Source organism: Aquarana catesbeiana, linkage group LG08, assembly GCF_042186555.1.
Source record: "Aquarana catesbeiana isolate 2022-GZ linkage group LG08, ASM4218655v1, whole genome shotgun sequence".
Taxonomy (NCBI): Eukaryota; Metazoa; Chordata; class Amphibia; order Anura; family Ranidae; genus Aquarana; species Aquarana catesbeiana.
In genome coordinates, this window is record NC_133331.1 from 242588804 (window position 1) to 242602795 (window position 13992).

Consider the following 13992-nt stretch of genomic DNA (forward strand, 5'->3'; position numbering starts at 1 on the left):
CCGGGGTGTACTAGGCCGCTGGCGCTTGCCAGTTCACCAAAACGCTACCAAAAAAACTGTAAACGATCGCAGGGATCAGGCCTGACTCTGCGAACGCTGCAGTTATGCATTTAGTGTTTTGTAAGTGACAGTGATCGATCGATACTGCACTTGGGTGGGCTGGGCTGGGCCGGGCGGAGGGGCAAAACGCAGGTGCTAGCAGGTATCTGGGCTGATCCCGCTAACACTGCGTTTTTGGGAACCCTAAACTGCTGGGGACGCCAGTATAGATCTGATCGGATCAGATATTGATCAGTTCAGATACTATACCACTAAGGGAGGTGTACGGTGCGTGCGTGGGTGTTAGCGCTACTGGCACTAACCTGACGCTGCCTGGGGCTGGTGCTTGCCAGTTCACCAAAACGCTACAAAAAAAAACTGTTAGCGATCGCAGGGATCAGGCCTGACTCTGCGAACGCTGCAGTTATGCGTTTAGTGTTTTGTAAGTGACAGTGATCGATCGATACTGCACTTGGGTGGGCTGGGCTGGGCCGGGCGGAGGGGTAAAACGCAGTTGCTAGCAGGTATCTGGGTTGATCCCGCTAACACTGCGTTTTTGGGAACCCTAAACTGCTGGGGACGCTAGTATAGATCTGATCTGATCAGATATTGATGCGTTCAGATACTATACCACTAAGGGAGGTGTACGGTGCGTGCGTGGGTGTTAGCGCTACTGGCACTAACCTGACGCTGCCTGGGGCTGGTGCTTGCCAGTTCACCAAAACGCTACAAAAAAAACTGTTAGCGATCGCAGGGATCAGGCCTGACTCTGCGAACGCTGCAGTTATGCGTTTAGTGTTTTGTAAGTGACAGTGATCGATCGATACTGCACTTGGGTGGGCTGGGCCGAGCTGGGCGGAGGGGCAAAACGCAGGTGCTAGCAGGTATCTGGGCTGATCCCGCTAACACTGCGTTTTTGGGAACCCTAAACTGCTGGGGATGCTAGTATAGATCTGATCGGATCAGATATTGATCTGTACAGATACTATACCACTAAGGGAGGCGTATGCTGCGTGCGTGGGTGTTAGCGGTACTGGCGCTTATCTGACGCTGCCTGGGGCGACGCATATCACCGCCGGGCGATCAGGGGGCTAAATCTTTATTCGGTAATAAACGGCGGGTGCCCTGACATTATAAAAAATAAACAAACTAACCAGCGTCACCCGTAACGGTTATACAGTGATCAGTGGTGAAAGGGTTAACTAGGGGGCAATCAAGGGGTTAAAACATTTATTAGATAGTATATGGGGGTCCCTGTCGCTATAAAACTCTGACGGCGAACCTAAATATTTACGTCCCTAACTAGCATCACCAGCGACACTAATACAGCGATCAGAAAAATGATCGCTTAGCGACACTGGTGACAGGGGGTGATCAAGGGGTTAAAACTTTATTAGGGGGGGTTAGGGGGGTACCCTAGACCTAAAGGGGGCCTAACACTCACTGCCCTGACACTGTAACTGTCACAAACTGACACCAATACAGTAATCAGAAAAAAAAAAAAAAACCTGCTTGGTGTCAGTTTGTGACAGGGGGGGGTGATTGGGGGGGGATCGGGGGGCGATCGGGGGGGGGGGGTCGGGGTGTTTAGTGTGCCTGGCATGTTCTACTGTGTGTGTAGTGTTGGTGCACTTACATTGCAGTCTTCTCTCCTCGGCCCGGAACGGAAAATACCGAGCCGAGGAGAGATGACATCATTTCCTCTGCCTCTGTGTACAATACAGAGGCAGGGAAATGATCCCATTGGCTGAGAGCGATCGCGAGGGGGGGGCCACGAATGGATGGCCTCCCCCTCACCTCCGATCGCCGGGGGAGATTTGCCGACCGCCGCAGGCACCGGGGGGGGGTCCGATCGGACCCCCCACCCGCGGGCAGGCAAGGACGTACATACACGTCCTTTTGCCTGCCCGTGCCGCTCTGTCGACGTATATAGTCGTGCGGCGGTCGGCAAGTGGTTAATCTACTTGCTCTCACCAAAACCTGGCTCCACGAACATGACACCCCTTCTCCTGCTTCCCTCTCCCAGGGTGGCCTTCACTGGACTCACTCCCCTAGGCCTAATGAACGCAAGGGAGGTGGAGTGGGATTCCTCCTATCCCCCCAGAGCACCTTCCAGGTCATTCACCCTCCTCCTTCTTTTTCCCTCTCATCATTCGAAGTCCACTGTATACGTCTATTCTCTCCTACTTCCCTAAGAATTGCTGTGATCTACCGGCCCCCTGGGCCATTATCAACTTTCCTTGATGAGTTTTCTGCCTGGCTACCCTACTTTCTCTCTTCGGATATTCCCACAATCCTTCTCGGTGATTTCAACATCCCTGCTAATACAAACACTCCTGCTACTTCTAAACTTCTTAGTCTAACCTCTTCATTTGACCTGAAGCAATGGGTACAGGCTTCTACTCTGATGGCAACACCCTTGACCTTGTATTCTCCTACCTATGCACTCCATGCAACTTCTCTAACAATCCTTTTCCTCTCTCCGACCACCACCTTATTAGTTTCTCTCTCCCCCTGTTTTCCACCACCTTTCCCTCCAATCGCCTAACCATCACCCGTAGAAACTTTCGCAACTTCAACTCCTCTCTCATCTATTCTGCTACTGACCACCTCTATGACAAAATCTCTCCCCTGTCCTGCCCCAACCAAGCCACGTCCATCTACAATAAATCTCTGTCCTCCACCCTGGACAAGCTCGCTCCCCTCACTACACGCAGAATCGGGCCTCGACCCCTACAACCCTGGCAAACAGATGACACTAAAATTCTCAAACGTAGTCACGCTCTTGAGCGTCTGTGGCACAAGACTAAGTCTCTCAAAGACTTCAACCAATACAAATCTGCCCTCCAAAAATACTATTCTTTCCTCCACACTGCCAAACAAACCTATTTTATAACTCTTATTAACACCTTCTCATCCAATCCCCGTAAACTCTTCTCTACCTTCAACTCTCTACTTTGTCCTCCACCGCCTCCACCCACTGACTTACTGCCCAGGAAATCGCTAATCACTTCAAATACAAGATTGATACAATCCGTGATGAAATCTCCATTCTACAGGTATCTTGCCCAGCTAAGACCCCATGTCAACAGGCACAACTGACACTCCCCCTATTCAAATCTGCTACTACAGATGAAGTTGCTAAACTCCTTTCTATCGCCCACCTAACCACCTGTCCCCTGGACCCTATTCCCTCCCCCATCCTACACTCTCTAACCCACATCTTCAATCTCTCCCTCACCTCTGGCATCTTCCCCGATGCTCTAAAACATGCACTGGTCACCCCCATACTCAAAAAGCCGTCCTTGGACCCTACCAATCTTAACAACCTACGCCCTATCTCCTTGCTCCCCTTTTTCCTCTAAACTCCTTGAACGCCTGGTTTACAACCAACTGAGTGACCACCTCATTAAAAACCTTCTTGATTCCCTTCAATCTGGATTTTGCCCTCAACACTCCACAGAAACTGCTCTTTTAAAACTCACAAATGACCTACTAACTGCAAAAACCAACGGACACTATTCTGTACTCCTACTTCTGGATCTTTCAGCTGCCTTTGACACGGTGGACCACCCCCTCCTCCTCAAAAAACTTTACTCCCTCGGTCTCCTTGACTGTGCTCTTCAGTGGCTCTCATCCTACCTATCCCAACGCAACTTCAGTGTCACTTACAATTCTACTTCCTCCACTCCTCTTCCCTTCTCTGTCGGGGTCCCCCAAGGTTCTGTTCTTGGACCTCTTTTATTTTCAATCTACACCTCTTCCCTGGGTCAGCTGATAGCCTCTCATGGCTTTCAATATCATTTTCTATGCTGATGACACACAAATCTATCCACCCCTCAACTCACTCCATCAGTCTCCTCACTTATCACTAACTTACTAACTGACATATCTGTATGGATGTCACACCACTTCCTCAAACTCAACTTGTCCAAAACCGAGCTTATAATATTTCCTCCCCCATGTGCCTCTTCCCCTGACTTCTCTGTCAAGAGCAATGGCACAACCATCCACCCCTCCCCACATGTCAGGGTTCTAGGTGTTATCCTGGATTCTGAACTCTCCTTTCAGCCCCACATCAAATCACTTTCCAAAGCTTGCCGGCTCAACATACACAACATCTCTAAACTACGTTCCTTTCTAACCAATGAAACCACAAAGCTCCTGATTCACTCCCTGGTTATCTCTTGCCTTGACTACTGCAACTCCCTCCTCATTGGCTTACCTTTAAATCGACTACCCCCCCTTCAGTCCATCATGAATTCTGCAGCCAGACTCATCCACCTTACAAACCGCTCAGTGTCTGCTACCCCTCTCTGCCAATCCCTCCATTGGCTACCACTCGCCCAACAAATTAAATTCAAAATACTAACAATAAGTTACAAAGCCATCCACAACTCTGCCCCCAGCTACATCACTAACCTAGTCTCAAAATGCCAACCTAATCGCCATCTCCGTTCCTCCCAAGACCTCCTGCTCTCTAGCTCCCTCATCACCTCCTCCCATATCTGCCTCCAGGACTTCTCCCGAGCCTCGCCCATCCTCTGGAATTCCCTACCCCAATCTGTCAGACTGTCTCCAAATTTATCCACTTTTAGGCGATCCCTGAAAACTTTCCTCTTCAGAGAAGCCTATCCCGCCTAACAACTGCACTATTTTCTCCATTAGCTCATCCCCCACAGCTATTACCCTTTTGTATAACTTGACCCTCCCTCTTAGATTGTAAGCTCTAACGAGCAGAGCCCTCTGACTCCTCCTGTATTGAATTGTATTGTACTTGTACTGCCTGCCCTAATGTTGTTAAGCGCTGCGTAAACTGTCGGCGCTATATAAATCCTGTATAATAAGGAATGGGAGCATCCAAAACGTCCCTTTGTGATCCCAAAGTGCTTCACTGTGCGTTATCCCTTTGAGGAGAGTCTTCTCAAAAAGTGGACGACTCCACCTGTGATGCATCCCCTGGTTTGTTGGCTGAACAAAACCACCATGATTCTGGTTGAGGACTCTCCGGCCTTTAAAGATCTGGCTGACAGGAAAGCAGAGTCTCTGAGCCGCACTATGTTCATTATTGCGGGTTCGGTGCTTCGGTCGGTCTTGGCTATTGCCCTGGTGTCTCAAACGCTGACAGAGTGGGCGAAGCTGTTGCGCCGTGACCTTGGAGGGTGACCAGTTTCCTCCTGCCTTCACTGAATTAGTGGACCAACTGGTCCAGGGGCTGCAGTTTGTCTGCGATGCCTCTTTGGACGCAGCTCCCTTGCTTTCTAAGCTGTCTGTTTCAGCGGTAGTGCTTCGACAGGTATTGTGGCTGAAGTGTTGGACTGCGGACCAAAAAAAAAAAAGCCCTAACTGATCTGCCTTTTCAAGGCAATCGTTTGTTTGGGGCCACACTGGATGATATAATTGAGTATCACAGGGGGGAAGTACTTTTCTTCCACAGTCAAAGGAGGGGAAGGAGCCAAGTCGCAAGCGTGGTCCTTCCTTCTCGGCACACAGTTTTTTTTCATCCCTCAGGGTCCGCTGACAAAGGCTGGAAGTCTTTCAAGCCCCCCCCCGGGAGGCTCCAAGCGACCCTGGCTGGGCAAACCGAAAGCGGATATATCTAGACCCCTAGATAAGGCTCCTTCTGCATGAAGAGGCACCCTCACCCACAGTCCGGGTAGGGGGGACGTCTTTGCTGGTTTCCGGGCCCGTGGACCTCTCTGATAAACGACAAGTGGGTCCACAAAGTGATTCTGTCTGGTTACAAGATAGTGTCAGATTTTCCCCCCAATCAGATTTTTTCCGTCCAATCTGAATCTGTCTCCGGGGCGAGGTGCAAGGCCTATTGCTTCATGGGATGATTGTCCCGGTTCCGATATCGGACCGTTTCCAGGGCTTTTATTCCAACCTGTTTACGATCCCCAAAAAAGAGGGTACAATACGTCCGATTCTGGACCTCAAGGCCCTGAACCACTACGTGCGGGTGCTGAAGTTCAGGATGGAGTCCATTCGCTCCATGGTGGCATCTCTTCATCAGGGGAACTTTCTTGCCTCCATCGACAAGGATGCCTACCTGCACATTCCGATTTGTGCACAGCACCAGCGGTTCCTCCGCTTTGCTGTGGGAGAGGAGCGTTATCAGTTTGCTGCGTTACTCTTTGGTCTTGCCTCTGCTCCTCGGGTTTTCACCAAAGTGTTGGCCCCGGTTCAGGCGCCAGTGGGCAATTGCTGTTCTGGGCTACCTGGATGACCTTCTGCTGCAAGCAGAGTCCCCAGCGGAACTGAGAGGTGACGTGGAGATCACTATTCATGACTCTGTCAGATTTTGGGTGTTTGATAAATTACCAAAAGTCTGCATTGATTCCAGTTCGGAAATTGGTTTATCTGGGTCTGACTCTGGATTCCGCTCGGGCCAAAGTGGTCCTTCTGCAGGACAAACTCCAGAAATTACAGGCGGCAAACCCTGCTGTCCAGCAGGTGGGCCTTCCTGCGGACTTGCATGCGGGGGCTGGGCCTGATGGTGTTTACATTCAAGGCGGTCCCGTTCGCTCAGTTCCATACGAGACCCCTGCAAAAGGACATCTTGTTGAGATGGGACAAATGTTCCGAGTCTCTGGACAGTCAGATTTGGCTGAGTCAAGGAACCAAAGGGTCCCTGATCTGGTCGCTTCGTTCTCTGGCTCTTCGGCAGGGAAAATCCTTTCTCCCTCTGTACTGGACAGTGGTCACCACCGATGCCAGTCTGTCCGGGTGGGGAGGAGTCCTGGGCCTGAGCTCAGGGTCACTGGACGCTAGAGGAATCCAGGCTACCTATCAACATCTTGGAACTCCGGGCGATCAGACTGTCTGGATCGTTGGACAGATCGACTTCAGGGATTCTCGATACGGATCCAGTCAGACAACCACCAAGGAGGGACAAGGAGTGTTAGCCACCCTGGAAGTATGCGGCATTCTACGGTGGGCAGAGCGTTTCGTCCCGGCCATCTCCGCCATTCGCATTCCGGGGGTGGACAACTGGCAGGCGGATTACCTCAGTCGCCAAGTATTGGCCCAAGGGTTCTACAGAAGCCTCCATTTGAAAATATTCCAGAAATTCCCCTGCTCACGCTATCACAGAAGGTGGCCTTCTTGATGGCTATTACTTCTGCTCGCAGGGTGTCAGTCGGCGCTATCCTGTCGCACGCCCTACCTGGTGATTCATAAGGACAAGGTGGTGCTTCGTCCTTGTCCTTCATTCCTTCCAAAGGTTGTCTCTGATTTCTATTTAAATGAAGACATTGTGTTGCCTTCTCTGTGTCCCAGGCTGCAACATCTGAGGGAATTTGCCTTGCACACCTTGGATGTGGTACGGGTTCATGATCACGGACGGACCAAAGAAGGGGCTATCTGCTTCCTCTGTGACCATTTCTAGATGGATCAGACAGACGGTGACTCAGGCCTTTTCTATCAAGGGTCAGGTTCCTTCCTTCCTGGTGAAGCTGCACTCTACTCGGGCGCTGAGTGCCTCCTGGGCCTTCCGTCATCAGGTGTCAGTGACGCAAGTTTGCAAGGCGGCCACCTGGTCGTCGGTGCATACTTTCACAAAATTTTACAGGGTGGATGTGCTGGCATCTGCGGATGGTTCTTTTTGGCCGCAAGGTTCTGCGGTCTAGCGGGTTTTTCCCTCGTAAATGTTTTTTTTTTTTTTTTTTTTTTTTTTTTTTAAATGTTCAGGTTGAGCTCCAGTTGTTCTCACTGAGCTCCAAGTTGTCTCTGGTTGGCCTGTTTTTTTGTTGGCTGCCCCACCCCTCATGTTTGGCACTGCTTTGGGACATCCCTATGGTTCTGAATAAAGAAGGCTGTGTCTGTCAGTGAACGAATGAGAAAATGGTTCATTCAGACACAGCACCCTCCCCTCTATGGAGTTAATACTTCTAGTACTGTTTGTTGCATAATGGAAGGCCTATTGCAGAGAGGGGGGTGTATATCACCTAGGACTGCCCATAGGCGTAGCCAAGTCTTTTTTCTGCCTAGTGTCCTACTCCTGTAGGGGGCGATATAACCCTATGGTTCTGAATAAAGAAGGCTGTGTCTGTCAATGAACTCAGAGAAACGGATTTTATGGCAAGTCAAAAATCCTTTTATTTGGGCATCCAGGTTCGGAGGCACCCGGCAAGTTTCTCTGAACTTAGTGTTGTCCCAATTTCATGAGAGGTATGCCTTGTGGACTTCTCTATCATTGAATCTTATGGGACGTATAAACCTTCTGAAAATTATTTTTCTTACCAAATTTCTTTGTTTTCTGTAACCTGAATGCCCAATTCTTCCTTTAAGGATGTAGATCGTTGTATGGGGACTTTCACTTGGGGGGGGGGGGGGGGGGGCAGGGAATTAGCAAGGTCGACCTTAATTCTCCTGGTGTGGTGGATTGGCGCTACCGGATCTCCGGGTTTATTTTTGGGTGGCTGTCTTGGTCACTGGTGGTATACACTTTCCCGCGCTAATGCAGCAGTGTGCCTTGAGGTATGTTGGGTTCCCTCCAGGAGCTAGGAAATGTAGTGTACCGGGGTCCCCGGACCTATCCCATCTTGCCATGTCCCACTAAGACCACCCTTAGAGTCTGGGCGGTAGCTAGGAGCAGATTCCACAAACTCAATAGATGGTCTCCCTTTAACCCGCTGTGGGGAAGCACAAATCTCTTGCATCTTTGCCCTATTCCTGACCCTCAGCTCTGGGCTAGATATGGGATTAAGACTTTGCGTGACATATTCATAGCAGGTACACTTTCTTCTGCATTACTTAGGGCCAAATTTTAATTGCCTGGCTGGATGATTTTTCTCTTCCAAACTAAATTTTTGCACAGGTTGTACTACACTCCTCAGCGACTACATAGAGTATATCCCCGGAGCTCTCCGGAATGTACCCGCTGTGGGGGAGATGTTGGTACATATCTTCCTATGTTCTGGAGCTGTTCAGGGGTAGCTTGTTTCTTGGGAGAGGTGGTTGAACTCATGAATGTTCGTCTCCAGCTGGCCCTTCCGACTACTTCTGAATTGATTCTCCTAGGTATCCAAGATGGCGACCAAAGGCCCGATGTACTAAATATTTAATTTCTTACTTGTTATATTATGCTAAGAGAAGTCATTATCAAGTGGAATTCCCACCTCCGTAGCCTCCTGTGAAAAGTCTATTAATGCAGCTCTCCCTATGTATAAATTGATATGTATTAATAGTGAAGCGCCCTACTCCCATAGGATCGGCTGTTAGTTCGTTCTACCCTGGAGCTGGTTCCATCACCCCTACTCCTCAACCATATAGAACACACAGACAGTTCAATGAAAGTGAACTATATACAAGTTTATTGTGGATTCCATGTGAAAGGCAGCATCATGTTGAAAGAGTAATTTTAAACAATGCAGCACTATACTGAAAAGTCACTCTGAATAACTCTCAGCAGGGTTAGATGATATGCAACACAAGATTATCCTCGGATTACATAATCCCCAAGTAGTAGAAGTAGACCTCCTATTGCATAACATTCCCTTGTGCTGTGCATGTTTCCTTCTTCCTCTTTACCACCACTTCCAGTGCAAGTGAATAATGAATAATAGTTCAGCGCATTCAGATTTATAAAAGGTAAGCCCCTATTAGTAGACTTCCATCTGATATCAATACTTTCAGTGCAAAGCGTGTTTCCTTCTTCCTTTTGACTACCACTTTTCGACTTCACAGCACCCATGATTCTAGCTTCTTGAATGATCACACAGATAACATTCAGAAGATGACTTCTGGATTCCCCAAGGGTATCAGTGCTATAATGCCCAGCTCACTTACCCTGGCACCCGCACACCGATCCCTGTAAAGTCTCTCATAGGTACTGGTTCCCTTTGGGTTACTCACTTGTGTTCCTGAGGTATGATCCATGTCGCACACGGAAGATCCTCACCCAATCCTGGATGTCAGTATTGGCAGCATTTGGAAGAAGTACTTCAGTTCCTCTCCATCAGCATGGCAGTACAGTTCCTCTCCTCACACTTAGGAAGAGAAGCAGTGCTTTGTCCGTGCCTTAATTCTGTCTCCTGGGTCTCTTCTCCACCCATCCATATCCACACCGAGCACAGGTCCCCCCCCCAGGGGGAAGAGCACATGTGGAAGCCTCTTGTCACAAATCCTACGTCAGACTCCTCTCACTTCCCATGCAGAACAAGAACCAGAGCCCCGGGAAGCATGTGACCAGGCCTTTTAACCAAGTCCCGCCCCTGTCACAACAAATTAACCATTGGTCCAGAGGCGTCTTCCCAAAAGCTACCTGTCACTCACACTCGTATTCCTTCTGTCCTCTAGGCCAACCCCCAGAAAACAGAGGAAACTGTTCAAGCAGAGTGCAGGGGGTCACACCCTCCTCTACACTATTAAACCTCCCCAGCAATCAAACCCCACCAGAATACACTGCAGAGTGAGATTCTGGGAAATTTAGCCTATTTTAACGCTAAACTCACTATTGTAGCACTCGCCCAAACTGGTGGGCGCTACAATAGGAATTGCCCTAAGAAGTTTGATAGGGTGTGGCAACCATGGACTGCATAGGGAGTTTGTCCCTCCCCATATACCCTTTCTATCTGTTGGAGTGACTGCTATACTCTCTCACAGTAATTCTTTATTGTTATTAGTGAACGGGCAAAGCTGCTGTTGGATTTTTATATCACATCCTGTCTTTGTATATGCCCTGTCTTTGTATATGCCCTATTTTGATGACTATACTCCGCACTTATTGTCAATGTATCTCATATTACTTTATTTCCATCGTGATTTTGTAATCATGCCTATGTTTCAAGGAACCTTCTGTTTTGTAAAAAGAAAAATGCGGCTTTAGGTGCATTTTTTTAAGCAACTTTTCTTCTGCCAGGGAAAAAGGTGTTCAGGGTTGCTGAGAAAACACTCTGTACATAAGTTGATAAAAAGTAATGACTTTGATATAATGCCATTGCTAATTTTGCAAGTTTGTGGTAATTGTTTTGTAGTTTTATAATAAAATAAGTAGAGACTGTGTACGGTATTTTTTTTTTTTTTTTTTTTTTTGCAGGAACGCTCTAATGTTGCAAATTTTCCTGGTCATTCTGGTCCTATATCATGCGTGGCTTTTTCAGAAAATGGGTATTATTTGGCAACTGCTGCTGATGATTCCAGTGTCAAACTGTGGGACTTGCGTAAACTAAAGAACTTCAAAACTCTTCAACTGGAAGAAGGTTATCAGGTATGACTTATATTGTAAAATAAATATTAAAAAAAACTATGTGTGTGTATGTATGTGTGTATATATATATATATATGTATGTATGTGTGTATATATATATATATGTATGTGTGTATATATATGTATATATATATATTCATTCATGCTCAAAAGTTTGCATACCCTGGCAAAAATTGTAAAATTTTGGCATTAATATTGAAAATGACCATGCCAAAAAAATTATTTTTTATTTAACCACTTAAGCCCCGGACCATTTGACTGGCCAAAGACCGGAGCACTTTTTGCGATTCTGCGCTGCGTCGCTTTAACTGACAATTGCGCGGTCATGCGATGTGGCTCCCAAACAAAATTGACGTCCTTTTTTTCCCACAAATAGAGCTTTCTTTTGGTGGTATTTGATCACCTCTGCGGTTTTTATTTTTTGCACTATAAACAAAAATAGAGCGACAATTTTGAAAAAAACGCATTATTTTTTACTTATTGCTATAATATCCCCCAAAAATATATATATATTTTTTTTTTTTTCCTCAGTTTAGGCCGATACGTATTCTTCTACATATTTTTGGTAAAAAAAAATCACAATAAGCGTTTGGTTTGCGCAAAAGTTATAGCGTCTACAAAATAGGGGTTCGTTTTTTATGGTATTCTTATTAATTTTTTTTTACTAGTAACGGCGGCGATCTGCGATTTTTAGCGGGACTGCAACGTTATGGCGGACACATCAGACAATTTTGACACATTTTTGGGACCATTGTCATTTTTACAGCTATAAAATTGCACTGATTACTGTAAAAATGACACTGGCCGTGAAGGGGTTAACCACTAGCTGGCTAGGAAGGGGTTAAGTGTGTCCTAGGGAGTGATTCTAACTGTTAGGGGGCATGGCTCCGAGTGACACTATGATCAGTGACAGTGTCACTAGGCAGAACAGGGAGATGCTTGTTTACATTAGCATCTCCCCGTTCTTCCTCTCCATGAGACGATCACGGGTATCCCCACATACATCGAGTCCGCGGGACCCATGATCCTACTCGCGGCAGGGTCGCGCACACGCGACCACACGGCGGCAAATTCAAAGGGATGTACAGGTATGCCCATTTGCCCAGCCGTGCCATTCTGCCGACGTATATACGGCGGTTGGCAAGTGGTTAAGGATAGCAATCACATGAAGCCATTTATTATCACATATTTATTTTGGATCCTTTTTTAATCATAACAGAAATCACCCACATGGCCCTGATAAAAAGTTCACATAGCCTGGAATGTTTGGCCTTGGTACAGACACAGAAGCTGGCACACAGACTAAAATGGCAATTAAAGGTTAATTTCCCACCTTTGTTGCTTTTTAAATCACAATTAGTCTGTGTATAAATAGTCAATAAGTTTGTTAGCTCTCACATGGATGCACTAAGCAGGCCAGACACTGAGCCATGAGGAGGTAGAAAAGAACAGTCAAAAGACCTACGTAACAAGGTAATGACACTTTACAATGATGGAAAAGGATATAAAAAGATATCCAAAGCCTTGAATATGCCAGTCAGTACTGTTCAATTAATAAGAAGTGTAAAATTTGGGGATCTCTTGATACCAAGCCAAGGTCAGGTAGATCAAAAAATATTTCAGCCACAACTGCCACAGAAACTGGGATACAAAGAAAAACCCACAGGTAACCTCAGGAGAAATACAGGCTGCTCTGGAAAAAGACGGTGTGGTTGTTTTTAAGGAGCACAATACGAAGACACTTGAACAAAAAAGAGCTGCATGGTCAAGTTGCCGGAAAGAAGCCTTTACTGTACAAGTTTCACAAAAAAGCCTGGTTACAATATGCTCAACACCTTGACATGCCTCATTGGCTTTTTTTTTTGTGGCATTGGCGCAGTAAAGGCTTCCTTCTGGCAGCTCAACCATGCAGCTCTTTTTTGTTCAAGTATCGTTGAATTGTGCTTCTTAAAAACCACACTGTCTTTTTGGAGAGCAGCCTGTATTTCTCCTGCAGTTACCTGTGGGTTTTTCTTTGTATCCTGAGCAATTCTTCCGCCAGTTGTCGCAATCTTAATTGGTCTACCTGACCTTGGCTTGGTATCAAAAGAATCCCTAATTTTACACTTCTTAATAAGTGGTTAAACAGTACTGACTGGCATATTCAAGGCTTTGGATATCTTTTTTTTTTTTTTTTTTTTTTATTGTATATGAGAGTTTTTGGGTCATACAGAGGTGACAAAACATTGTCAAAAACATGCACAGTAAGAGGAACATAAACATTAAAGTTACATTCAGACAGCTTTAAAAGAAAGAAACTGTCATTTGGAGACATCCGTCTAACTGAACTGTAGAATCAAAGTATAACATATTATCAAAGAACATTGCAAGATAACGCAACAAGCCAGTATGGCCTGTCTGGATTTGTTTTAATAGATAAGAAAGAAGGAGAGTAGAAAAAATTTAAAAAATGAATGAATATATAAAATATAGTAGTAGAGACAAAAATAAACATAGAACCAAAAGTGTAAATAAATAAATCCGCGCTTGGGACAATATACGAGCTGCAACCTCTCCCTAATTAGTTCCCCAAGGGGTCTAATTGCATAGATAGGATAGGTGGTCTGGGAGAAAAGTGGCGCTGCCCTATTGTACAATAAGATATTTAATGGTGGATAAATTGCAACCTATGTTCATTAAAGTAGGTGCTTGTAGGGGCTACCCCCTATGTGCCTAAATATGGTCAAACCTCGACCAATGAC

General features: G+C 46.6%; 1 protein-coding gene across 1 annotated transcript in view; it reads left to right on the top strand.

Annotated features, from left to right (window-relative positions):
* Positions 1 to 13992, top strand: part of PRPF19 (pre-mRNA processing factor 19) — a 498552-nt gene that overhangs the window by 415658 nt on the left and 68902 nt on the right. Inside the window, exon 14 of the mRNA XM_073596965.1 lies at positions 11081 to 11251. Coding sequence (XP_073453066.1) covers positions 11081 to 11251 — 171 coding nt within the window. The remainder of the gene's footprint in view (positions 1 to 11080; positions 11252 to 13992) is intronic.